The following is a 12886-nucleotide window of genomic DNA, read 5'->3' on the forward strand; positions in this document are numbered from 1 at the left end:
TTCCCTGAAAGAGAAGTGACTGAGCCTAGTACCCAGGCATGGTATGCTTGCCGGTGTGTATACTTGCATTACAGGTCTAAATTGTAAAGGAGGCGGGGGTTAGGTCTTGATGCTTCCCCAGGGCTTTCCGCAGAGAACGAGGGGGACTGCTGCTGCAGGTCCAGGCAGGTGGGCAGGAGGTGGGCGAAGCGCACAGAGGCTGGCAGAGGCTGGCAGTGGGCTCACAGATGGTGAAAACCCCATGGCCCCACCTCCGCCAGGTGTGGCTCCGCCTCCGCGTCTCCCGTTTCTCAGCAACCGGTCGCCTGGACGACGCAAGACGCTAAGCCCGGCCAGCAGCGTGTAGGACAACCTAGACCCCAGGGCCATGGCGCAGAAACCAATGAGCATCGCGGAGGCCGAACGCATGAACCTCGTGGCACAGGACCAGATCTGGTAACGTCGGGGATCCGGTAACCGGTGGGTTGGGCCGTTCCCACCTGGAGTGTGCACATCTGGCGGCCTCAGTTTCCCAGTTTCCGCCATGTCCTGGAGGTAGTCAGGGGCCTTGAGGAAAGAGGGCATTAATAGGGACATAGAGTCGACCAAAGGGCCTTTCATTCTCCGCCTTCTCTTAGGCTCACCACAAAGGCCTAAAAGATTGTGCATCCTGCTCTACAACCATGCAAAGCCTTGGTTCTTATTTTTAAGATGTGTTCTTATTTTTAAGATTTACCAAATTTTTAAAAAGGGAACAAAACAAAAATCTCCTATTTGTTTATTTTGAATGAGAAATACATACACACTTTATATTCTCGCTTGCTTTTCCTGGCATTTTAAGTAATAAGAGATTTTAATTTAAAGAATAGATCCATTTTCTATCAGATTTATAGTCAGCAGACATGTGTAATGGTTGTTTTTACGTGGCATTCTCTCTGACTGCTAAACATTATCCCATCTCTTTGAAGTTTTAACCAATATGGGAAGTTACTAGTGTAGATGCCAGGAAGTAAATTTTAGTAACAACAAACCATAAATGTTTGCCTCTTAAACTTCACTTATCCTGTTTGTCATCGATATGACTTTTACCATTTTTAACCTATAATAGTCATTAATATTTTTCTTTAAACTGACTTTGTTTCATTTAATACATTTATTTTTATAAGAAACTTTGCATCCCTCTTAAAAATGGAAAGCCAACATTATTTGGCATAAAATACACAACTACTGATTTTGTTTACATCTTTGTCTTTATGCAAGCACCCCCAATAGGTGATACTACCATAGCAGGCTCTGTTCCCTCTACCCTTCCTCCCTTCTCAACCAGATAAACTCCTGCTCATCCTTCAAGACACCAAATCACATGGCCCTTCCTATGTGAACAGAGTCAGTGAAATATTTACACTGTTCTATCCAATGTCCAAAGTGGCCACTGAGAACTGTTCCAAATGGGGATGAGTTGTAAAGTCAAATACCAGATTTTGAAGATTTCACACCAAAACAGAAGTGATGTTAAAATTGAGTTCACCTGTTCACTTTTACTGATATTAATGTGGCTACTAGAAAATTTAAAATTCTATGTATGGCTCCTATTTTTAGCCCATGTTACAGCTCTGCTGCTGATGCTCAGGGACCAGGACAATGAGCTTGGCCAGGGCCTCTGAAACGGTTGAGACACCATAGGGGGCAGTAGGGTAGATATTGATTCCAAAATAGGAAAGAAAATTAAAAAGCAAAATGAATACATGTTTGCACACCCACTCTTTGATATGAACTCAACTCAGCTTCTTTTTTAAAATTATCTTTGTTCTTGAAAGTAATACAGATGTACCCTTTCCCCCCCCCCCCCCCAGCAACCCCTTCAGCCAACCCTTCCCCTCACCCAGGCCTTGAGCACATCATTGTCTGTGCCCATGGGTTATGCATATAAATTCTTTGGTTAAACTCTTCCCACCCACTCACCCACCCCCACCTTCCCTCTGAGATTCATCAGAGTGTTCCATGTTTCTCTGTTACTGGATCTATTTTGTTCATCAGTTTATTTTGTTCTTTACATTCCACCTATGAGTGAGATCATGTGATACTTGTATTTCCCTGACTGGCTTATTTCGCTTAACATAATACTCTCCAGGTCCCTCCATGCTGTCTCAAATGGTAAGAGGGCCTTCTTTTTTTTTTTACTGCTGCATAACATTCCATGGTGTAAATGTACCACAGTTTTTTAATCCACTCATCTATTGATGGCCACTTGGGCTGTTTCCAGATCCTAGCTATTGTAAATTGCACTGTCTGAACCCATGGGCACAGACAATGATGTAGTATAGGCCTGGGTGGGGGGAGGGGTTGGCTTGAAGGGGTTGATGGGGGGAAAAAAAGGTACATCTGTATTACTTTCAACAACAAAGGTAAATTTAAAAAAAGAAGCTGAGTTGAGTTCATATCAAAGAGTGGGTGTGAAACATGTATTCATTTTGCTTTTTAATTTTCTGATTGGTGCTTTGGGTTTCTTAGAATATATTACTAGAAGTAGGATCATTGGCAGATCCATATTTAATTTTTCGAGGAAACTCCATACTGTTTTCCATAATGGCTGCACCAGTCTGCATTCCCACCAACAGTGTACTAGGGTTCCCTTTTCTCCACATCCTCGCCAGCACTTGTCATTTGTTGATTTATTGATGGTAGCCATTCTGACAGGTATGAGGCAATACCTCGTTGCTGTTTTAATTTGCATCGCTCTGATGATCAGCGACTTTGAGCATTTTTTCATATGTCTCTGGGCCATCTGTATGCCCACTTTGGAGAAGTCAATTTTTTAATTGGATTGTTTTTCTTCCTTTTGTTACGTTGTATGATTTCCTTATGTATTTTGGAGATTACGCCTTTATCAGAGGTATCATTGCCAAATATGTTCTCTCATACAGTGGGCTCCCTTTTCATTTTGCTTGTGGTTTCTTTTGCTGTGCAGAAGCTTTTTATTTTAATATAGTCCAATTTGTTTATTTTCTCCTTAGTTTCCTTTTCCCTAGGAGATGTATCCGTAAACATGTTGCTATGAGAGATATCTGAGATTTTGCTGCCTGTGGTTTCTTCTAGGATTTTTATGGTTCACGACTTACATTTAAATCTTTCATCCATTTTGAGTTAATTCTTGTGTATGGTGTAAGTTTGTGGTCTAGTTTCTTTTCTTTTTTTTTTTTGCATGTATCTGTCCAATTTTCCCAACACCATTTATTGAAGAGACTGCCTTTGCTCCATTGTATGCTCTTGCCTCCTTTGTCAAATATTAATTGAATATAATGGGTTGGGTCAATTTCTGGGGTCTCTGTTCTGTTCCATTGATCTCTATATGCCTGTTCTTGTGCCAGTACCAAGCTGTTTTGATTAGGTGGCTTTGTAGTATACCTTGAAATCTGGCATTGTGATTCCTGTAACTTTGTTCTTCTTTCTCAACATTGCTGTGGCTACTAGTATTCAGAATCTTTTTTGTTCCACATAAATCTTTGGAGTATTTGTTCTAGATCTGTGAAATATGCCATTGGTATTTTAATAGGGATTGCATTGAATCTGTAGATTGCCATGGGTAGTATGGACATTTTAATGATGTTAATTCTACCACTCCATGAACATGGTATATTCTTCCACTTGTTTATAGCTTCCTCTCTCTCTCTTTTCAGTGTCCTGTGGTTTCCACAGGTCTTTTACCTTCTTGGCTAAGTTTACTCCTAAGTATCTTAATTTTTTGTTGTTGCAGAGGTACATGAGATTGTTTTTTTTAGTTCCTTTTTCTGATAATTCTGATTATTGGTGCATAAAATGCCATTGATTTCTGGGTGTCAATTTTATATCCTGCTACATTGCCAAATTCATTAAATCTAGTAGTTTTTTTTTTTGGTGGAGTTTTTAGGTTTTCTGTGTACATGTCATCCACAAATAAGACAGTTTTACTTCCTCCTTTCCAACTTGGATGCCTTTTATTTTTCTTCTTGTCTGATCACTGTGACTAGGACTTCTAGTACCATGTTGAATAAGAGTGGTGAAAGTGGACATCCCTATCTTGTTCCTGTTTTTAGGGGAAATGGTTTTATTTTTCCCTTTGAGTATGATGTTTGCTGTAAATTTATCATACATGAACTTTATTATGTTGAGGTATGACCCCTCTATTCCCACTTTGCTAAGAATCTTTATCAAAAATCGTTGTTGGATTTTGTCAAATGCTTTCTCTGCATCTATTGATATGATCATGTGATTTTTGTCTTTCAATTTGTTTATGTGATGTATCACATTTATTGATTTGCGGATATTGTACCAGCCTTGCATCCCTGGAATAAATCCCACTTGGTCATGGTGTATAACCTTTTTAAATATATTTAGCTGGATGCGATTTGCTAATATTTTGTTGAGGATTTTAGCATCTGTGTTCATGAGGGATATTGGCCTGCAATTCTCTTTCTTTGTAGTGTTTTTATCTGGTTTTGGAATTTATTTAATGCTGGCCTCATAAGAAGAGCTTGCAAGTGTTCATTCCTCTTGGATCTTTTGTTAATAGTTTGAGGAGAATAGGCGATATTTCTTCTTTGAATGTTTGGTAAAAATCCCCTGTAAAGCTGTCCTGACCAGGGTTTTTGTTTTGGTTTTTGTTGGGTTTTTTGTTTTTTGTTTTTTGCTGAGAGTTTTTTTTATTACTGCTTCTATTTCCTCAGTTGTTCTTGGCCTATTAGGTTTTCTGATTCTCCCTGATTCAGTTTTGGGAGGTTGTATTTTCCTAGTAATTTTTCCACTTCATCCACATTGTCCAGCTTGTTGGCATATAGTTGTTCATAGTATTTTCTTACAATCCTTTGTTTATCTGTGGTGTCAGTTGTTACTTCACCGCTTTCATTTTTTATTTTATTTATTTGGGTCTCCTCTCTTTGTTTCTTGATGATTCTGGCTAATGGTTCATCAATCTTGTTTATCTTTTCAAACAACCAGCTCTTGGTTTCAATGGCTTTTGTATTTTTTTTATTATTTTTTAGTCTCTATGTCATTTATTTTCACTCTGATCTTTATTATTTCCTTTTTTCTACTTATTCTGGGATTTTCTTATTGTTCTCTTTCTAATCCTTTAAGTGGTAGGGTTTGATAGTTTATTTATTTATTTGTTTGTTTATTTATTATTATTTTTGTTTGTTTGTTTTTTAGGTAGGCCTGTAGTGCTATGAACTTCCCTCTCAGGACTGCTTTCACTGTGTCTCAGAGATTTTGGGTTGTTGTGTGTTCATTTTCATTTATTTCCAGGAAGTTTTTGATTCCTTTCTTGATCTTATTGGTAACCCATTCATTGTTTAATAACATGCTATTTAGCTTCCATGTATTTGAGGGTTTTTTTTTAATCTTTTTACTATAGTTGATTTCTAATTTCATGTCATTGTGGTTTGAGAAGATGCTTGATATGATTTCAATCTTCTTGAACTTGTAGAGACTTATTTTGCATGCTAACCTGTGGTTTATCTTTGAGAATGACTCATGTGCACTTGCGAAGAATGTATATTCTGCAGCTATGGGGTGAAATGTTCTATAAATGTCAATTAAATCCATCTGATCTAGTGTATCCTTTAGAATTACTGTTTCCTGTTGATTTTTGTCTGAAATATCTATCCAGTGAAGTCAGCGGGGTGTAAAGTCCCCTACTATGACTGTATTGCTGTTGATCTCTTCCTTAAATTCCTCCAGAAGTTTATTTATATATTTAGGTGCACTTATATTGGGTGCATGTATATTTACCAGGGTTATATAATTTTGTTGGATTGATCCCTTTAGTATATTATGTAGTGACCTTTATTGTTTTTTGTTTTGGCCTTCATTTTGAAGTCTATTTTGTCAGATATGAGTATTGCTACCCCAGCTTTTTTGTTTCCATTTGCATAGAAAAAAATTTTTCATCCCTTCACTTTCATCCTGTGTGTGTCTTTTGTTCTGAGGTGAGTCTCTTGTAGACAGCATATATTTGGGTCATGTTTTCTTATCCATTCTACTACCCTATGTCTTTTGATTAGAGCATTTAGTCCATTTACATTTAATTATTATTAATAGGTACTTATATATTGCCATTTTAATTCTTTATGTCTCTGTTTTACTTTCTATTCTTCTTATTACAAGAGTCCCTTTAGTATTTCTTACAATGCTGGTTTGGTGGTGATAAACTCCTTTAGCCTTTTTTTCTGTCTGGGAAGCTCTTTATTTCAGGATCTATTTTGAATTATAGTCTTGCTGGATATAGTAGTCTTGGTTTCAGATCCTTGCTTTTCATTACCCTGAATACTTCATGCCATTCCCTTCTGGCCTATACAGTTTCTCATACAAAATCAGCTGACCACCTTATGGGAGCTCTTTTGTAGGTAACAGTTTGCTTTTCTCTTGCTGCCCTTAAGATTCTCTCTTTGTCTTTAATTTATGGCATTTTAATTATGTGTCTGGGCGTGGAACTTGGGACTCTTTGTGACTCTTGAACTTGCATGACTTTTTCCTTCACGAGGAAAAATGAGCCTCAGAAACACCACTGGGTGGGGTGAGAGGTTTTCCAACAGGGTGGGGAAATTTCTTAACCTTCCCCCTAAGCAAAAGCTGCCTGGATGGTAAAGGTCTGCCCAAAAAAGATGTTCTCTGCAGTATGAAGGAATGACTCAGCACAGGAAACCATAGTGGCTGCTTTCAGAGCTCTAACCCCAGAGCTGTCAACCCTGGATGCTCCTCACACAGCTCTAATCCACTCTCTCCTCCCTCTGCTAGAGCCTAGGGTGAGTGGCTGCACATGAAATTTCATGATTGGTCCTTTAAGAGGGTGCCTGCATTTCCAGCTGTCTCTCCCTGGCAGACAGCAACCCCGCTGCTTTTCACAGCCAGATGTGATATGGGCTCCTTTCTCAGTTCTGATGTTCTGGGCTGTGGAGTGCAGCTTGGGATTTAGACTCAAGAGTTCTCAGTGGAACCCCCAACAGCTGAGATATTCCTCCAGAACTTCAGCTGCGGTCTGTTGGTGCCTGGCCAGCACTTTTGCACCTCCTACCAGTCTATGCAGACTCCACTTTCCATCCTTGGTTATCAGGGTTCACTTCAGCTAGTCTTCAGTTGATTATTCAGGATGGTTTTTCTGTATTTTAGTTGAAATTCCAATTTGGTCCTAGGAGAGTGTCAATATAGCTTCCACTTAATCCGCCACCATTTTCTACTGTCAACTCAGCTTCTTAATGTGAAGTAAAAGCAGGATGGGACCAGTGAGGCAGCTGAGGTGTGAAGTTTAAGGAGGGTTCAAGCTCAAGGTCATGTAAGTGCTGGCTGTGCCCTTGCAGGAACCGGAGAGTGGGTGCCTCCTTACATTTTGTACCCTAGGTGCCTCACTCACCCCATCCCAGTCCTTGCCCTGAGAACAAAGGTATTTACTATGAACTTCCTTAATGATTTAACACATACTCATCACTGTGGATCACAAGGCCTCCAAAATAAGTACCCAGATGGCCCCTGAGGCTGTCAGCCCCCTTCCTGTCTGTACCCAATGTACCGTCCAGCCAGCATCTCTGGCTCTCCAGGCACGTGTCTTCCTCACAGTCCTGTGAGGGTCTCAGTGACGAAATCCCTCCTGGCACAGAACCTCGTTCTTTGCCTGCACATTGACAAATGTCAAATTCCCCCGTGAACCTTTTGGGATTTGCTACTTTAACCTCTCTGAATAGTGTCCAGCCCTTAGGAACTTTCTTTTTTAGGAGATACCGCCTGAAGGCTGAGACCGAAGCACAGCAAAACTGGTCCCGGAACTGGGGATTTTTAACAACCCCTCTCGAAGAGGTAAATATACATTTTATGAGTCCAGAGGTAATAGAATCAATCATTTCCAAGAATAAATGGTTATGAAGTATATGATTTGCAAGAATAAAATTAAAGAGCATGTGGTAGGCAAAGACTGCCACCTCTGAAACCTGAAGGGTCCTTCCCTTCCCAAATTTATTGAGCGCTTACCATGTGCCAGGCAGGTCCTAGGCTGCCTCCAAAGCAGTGTATTTAACCTGCACAACCACCCCTGTGCAGAGGGTTGCTTATTTATGCCCATTTTACAAATTAGGAAGTTGAGCATAAAAAGTGCCAAGTCACACAGCTAATAAAGAGAAGCATCGAGGGGAGAAGCTGAGGTCCGGCACCACTTGGCCTCAGACTTGCCATCTGTAAAATGGGGTCATTGTCCTCACATGCCCTGATGGAATGAGATGGTGAGGCAGAGTTAATATGTGGGGATTATCAGGAAAATGTCTTGGTATGTCCTAAACAAGACAAGTAACAGAAATGGGAAGAGGGCTGGGCACAATAATTAATAGGAAATGGTGGGGACTCCAGCAAAGAGACCACTGTTCCTGTCCAGACTCAGCCACCGTCAGCCCAAAGGAGTGCTACCATTCAGAGAGGCCAACTGCCTATTCCAAATGTTCAAGTCCAGAAATCCAGATGTTTAAATAAAATCTTCTAAGTCTGGAATAGTGGCTTAGATTTACAAAATGCTTGTGTGAGCTCAGTGGGATGGCGGCCACCAGTCTTCACCCTTTTGAGCTATCTCCAGCTCTGACACAAGGAAGCCACATGTCTTTGGAGGGTCGCCAAACCAAATAAGCACCACCTAATTCAGAAGGATCCTGAGTCAAGGTGGCGTCAACCCCATTTGTAACTTGCCCCATTCCACTAGCTTTGAAATTATGCCATTCTTAATAAGCTTGTTGAATACTTAAGAGTATTGTACAATTTGAAATTTTATGCATAAAATGAGTTGTTGTTTTTTGTTATTATTAATCCTTGCCAGAGGATACTTTTCCATTGATTTTCTTCTTTTAGAGAGAGTGGAAGAGGGAAAGACAGAAACATCGGTGTGAGAGAAACACATTGATTGGTTGCCTCCTGCACGAGCCCTGACCAGGGCCCAGGCCAGGGAGGAGCCTGCAACCAAGATGCATGCTCTTGACCAGAATCAAACCTGGGACCCTTTGGTCCGCAGGCTGACACTCCATCCACTGAGCTAAACCAGCTAGGGCAAAAATGAGTTTTTATTAATATTATATGCATAAAAAGAGCCTATATTAATATTATTTATATGTAATTTAAATTGGATTCTTGAAGAGTTCAAAATTGCTTTAAAAAATAAATGGGGACCCTGCCTGGTGTGGCTCAGTGGTTGGAACGTTGGCCTGAGCACCGAAGGGTCTCGGATTCAATTCCCAGTCAAGGGCACATACCTGGGTTGCAGGTTGGGGCATGTGAGGGAGGCAACCAGGCAGTGTATCTCTCTAATCAATGTTCCTCTCTCTTTTTCTCTTCTCCCCCCTCCCTCCCTCCCATTCTCCTTGAAAAATCAATAGAAAAAATATCCTCTAGTGAGGATTAACAACAACAAAAATTAAAAGGAGGAATGGGTGGCTCTTCTCTGATATTTTAAAGGTTGGTCCTGAACCTGGTAGGCATTTTTTAATTTGAGCCCATAATCCTTAAAGTCCCCTCAAATTACTACTCAGGAATATAGATTAGCAGACTGCAGGGCGAGCAGTGGGCATAGCAGTGAGCTGCCTGCAGGGCCCCGCTGCCCCTTTCTAGTGCAATGTCATCTGTAAAACGCAGAGTTCTAGGGGCCAACGAAGAGGATACGCCCACCATCTCAGTCTGGGGTTTCCTGTCTCTGGGATTGTGTTTCAGTTGATCGAGTGTGAAGATGGACCTCCCACCCCAAAGCCCAGGATCGAGCTTCCCCAGAGGTTCCACATTCGGCCGGTGACCCCCGTGGAGAAATATATCAAGGTTTGCAAAGTTGCTTCCCTGAGTGAGAAATTAGCCCCACCGGAGCATGTGTTTGATGCAGGTGCACAAAGCCAGCTGCCAAAGGTCAGAACTCAGCAGTGCCTGGCAGGTGGGGAGTGCCCCCTCCACGCCCACACATCAGGTTGCTGTCTCTACACTCTGAGAGCCTCTGCATCCTGCTCTGAAGAGGCAGAGGGGAGCCAAGAAAATGAGGGGTTCGATCCAACACTTACAGGGAGCGCAGGAAAGCAGAGCAGGAAAGGCTGGGCTCTGAAGTCAGATCACTCAGCCACTCACCTCCTGGTGGTCTTGGGCAAGTGGCTTGGCCTCTCTGTGTCTCTATTTCCACCTTGCACAATGGGGGTTCGTGAAAGCACCTTCCTCAGGGATGGCAGCAGGCCCAGAGGAGGATGCTGGGAAGGACTTAGACCTGTGCCCAGCACTTTTAGAGAGTGCCAGTGATGGTAAGCTGTGAGGAGGGGCCAGGTGCTTGGTTGGTCAAACAGTGATGAACTAGAAGGCAAGACTCCAGCTCACACATGTGGGTTGAGGTCACCAACGTGAAACAAGAAAGTCAACAAAATTGTTATACACTGTGCTAGATGTCATGGAGGGAATAGACAGGTGATGTTGTAGGATACAGACGATGGGGTGGTCAGAAAACCCCCTGTGGAGCTGAGGACTGAAGAATGACAATGAGCCAGCCCAGGGAAAAGCATTCCGGGCAAAGGGAACAGCATGTATGGAAGCCCTGAGGCATAACGAAGGTTGAAATGTTTCAGAAGCAGCAAGGGATGTTGATGTGGCTGGAGCTTGGTGAGCTGGGGTGGGGTAGGGGTGGGGTGGGGTGGGAAGGGGTGTGGATGGAGAGGTGGGCAGGACCAGCTCCCACTGGACCTGGTGCCAGAGGAAGCAGTTGGGATTTGCACCCAATCTGCAGTGGAAAGCAGGGCCGTGAGCTCACTCTGGTTGCTGGTGAGTGCCAAGGCAGATGATCCCAGAGGGGCGAAGACTCAGAGGGTGTTCCCACTAAGGCCAGTCAGCCGTGGAGGCAGGTCAGAGACTAGAAATTGCTCAGCTCCGTAGGTCCCTGGACCTCTTGTCAAGGGCCCGTCATTCTCGTCTTGGGTTCTGCCTTCTGCTCAGCTGCGGAGAAAGCAGCTCTATGTCCTGATGGGAAGAGGAGATGAAAACTCAGGATGAAGGTGGCCACTTCCATAGACAATGGCAACATGGCCCTTCACAGAGAATGAACCAACCTGCTCTCCCAGGATGCCCTTGTTAAGGGTGCTGTTTTCATTTCTTTGTCAAGCTGGTGGGTGAAATGTGGCCTCCTGGGTGGTTTTTTGTGTGTTTCTTTTTATTTGTTTTTCATTGTTAATCCTCACCCGAGGATATTTTTCCATTGATTTTTTTAGAGAGAGCGTAAGGGAGGGGGAGAGGCAGAGAGAGAGAAATATTGATGTGAGAGAGACACATCGATTGGTTGCCTCCCTCACGGCCCCTCAACCTGGGCCAGGGATGGAGCCTGCAACCAAGGTAGATTTTCAGTTGTGTTTCTCTTACAAGTTGGAGGGAGGCTTGAAGGCAGGTCTGCGTGTTCCCAAGGGCCCGTCTGGGACAGCTCCTTCATACCCGCACCGACCGCCCTAGACTCAGCCCCACCCCAGTCATTTGGGCCACACCCTAGCTGGCTGCAGGAAACTGTGACCCTCTGGCATGTATGGACGACCCTCCCTGCTTGTGGCCTCTCAGGAGATTAATTTTAATACTTCATCAAGAACATATGTTAAGGGGCTTCCTCCACCAATGGCAGCTGGCCCAGTAGGACCGCCCCCTCCCGCCATGCCTCGCCAAGATGCTATAGCCAAGCGTGAACTCATAACCCCAGCATATTAAACCTCTTCATCTCAGTGCTTCTGTTGGAACAAATTTCTCACTGTTTTCTCCACTCAGATCACCCGTGAGAGCAGGACAGACGATCGCTTCACAGGGAGAGAGAACTGCCTAAACATTTACCCACATGTCCCCAAAATTTCAAGTCTGTCCAAGGAAGTGACAAATGAAATTGTGTGGGGGGTTTTCCTTTCAGATAGAATCCCATTTTGCTTTTGGATTTTAATTAAGTTCAATTGCTTTTCATTCCTGTGGTCGTGTGTGTGTGTGTGTGTGTGTGTGTGTGTGTGTGTGTGTGTACTCACATCATAAACCCTTCTAATCAAAGCCGGAAGGTTTATACCTACCTGAAACCCATCTGGCAATATCGTCATAGATTTTATGAAGGGTGGAGTTTGATATTTCTGCACCTCACTTTTCCCGCTGTGTGCTCTTTTATCAAATAAAAATCATGTACTGGCAGTCATGAGTCAAATCAGCTACAGAAGCGTGTTTGGTGGGCATGACTGCAGCGCTGCACCTGCTGGGCCTGAGCATCCCGGGCCCTGGCTCTGCTTGCCGTCCTTCCACACCAGGCCTCGCACGGGTCCCGGGCCTCCGTGGGCCTCCTCCTGCCGCAGCAGCCCAGGTGACTGACGCTGCGTCTCCCTCCCAGGTCCTTCCCTCGCCCCCAGTTCCGAAGACGACGCAAGGCTTCATCGGCTGGCGGTCAGGGGTGCCGGGCCTGAACAAGTGCCTGGAGTATGGAGCGGAGATCAGAAGCTGCAAGGGCTCGTATGCCAAGGAGCTCGGCTGGCCCAAGCAGGGCATCCACTGAATCCGCACCTGGACAGGCCGCGGGGGCAGCGCAGGGCGGACCCCAGGCACCAGCGCCCACGCCCAGGAAAGAAAGCTCCCAGGGCCCCTCTGAGGACAGAGTTCCCTCCATGTTTGCTCATGGGATGTTGCAAAGAACACAGAATAGCCCTCTGACATTGTCAATTCATCAATACCGCCCTTCCGGAACATTCTCATAACACTCCTTCTTGGCCACCATAATAAATAAGACAACATTGATTCTCTGAATTTTCTTTGGATACCTTGGGCATGTGTAGGTACGGCTTTTGAAAGATAATGTGACTTGATGTTGAAGTGGTTTGTCCAGGCCCTTTAATGCTGCTTACAGCCCCGTCACTCCGCTGTCTGTAATGAGACTGTGGAC

At 43.7% G+C, this 12886-nt stretch overlaps 1 protein-coding gene across 1 annotated transcript; it reads left to right on the plus strand.

Annotated features, from left to right (window-relative positions):
• Positions 1 to 335: 335 nt before the first annotated feature.
• CIMIP1 (ciliary microtubule inner protein 1) lies at positions 336 to 12502 on the plus strand (the record flags this gene model as incomplete). The annotated part of the gene is made up of 4 exons (XM_080685017.1): positions 336 to 435; positions 7722 to 7803; positions 9688 to 9789; positions 12341 to 12502. The coding sequence occupies exons 1-4, from the start codon at positions 368 to 370 to the stop codon at positions 12500 to 12502; spliced, it is 414 nt and encodes a 137-aa protein (XP_080541143.1). The 5' UTR covers positions 336 to 367.
• Positions 12503 to 12886: the final 384 nt, after the last annotated feature.

Source organism: Plecotus auritus, assembly GCF_963455305.1.
Source record: "Plecotus auritus genome assembly, chromosome: 8".
Lineage (NCBI taxonomy): Eukaryota > Metazoa > Chordata > Mammalia > Chiroptera > Vespertilionidae > Plecotus > Plecotus auritus.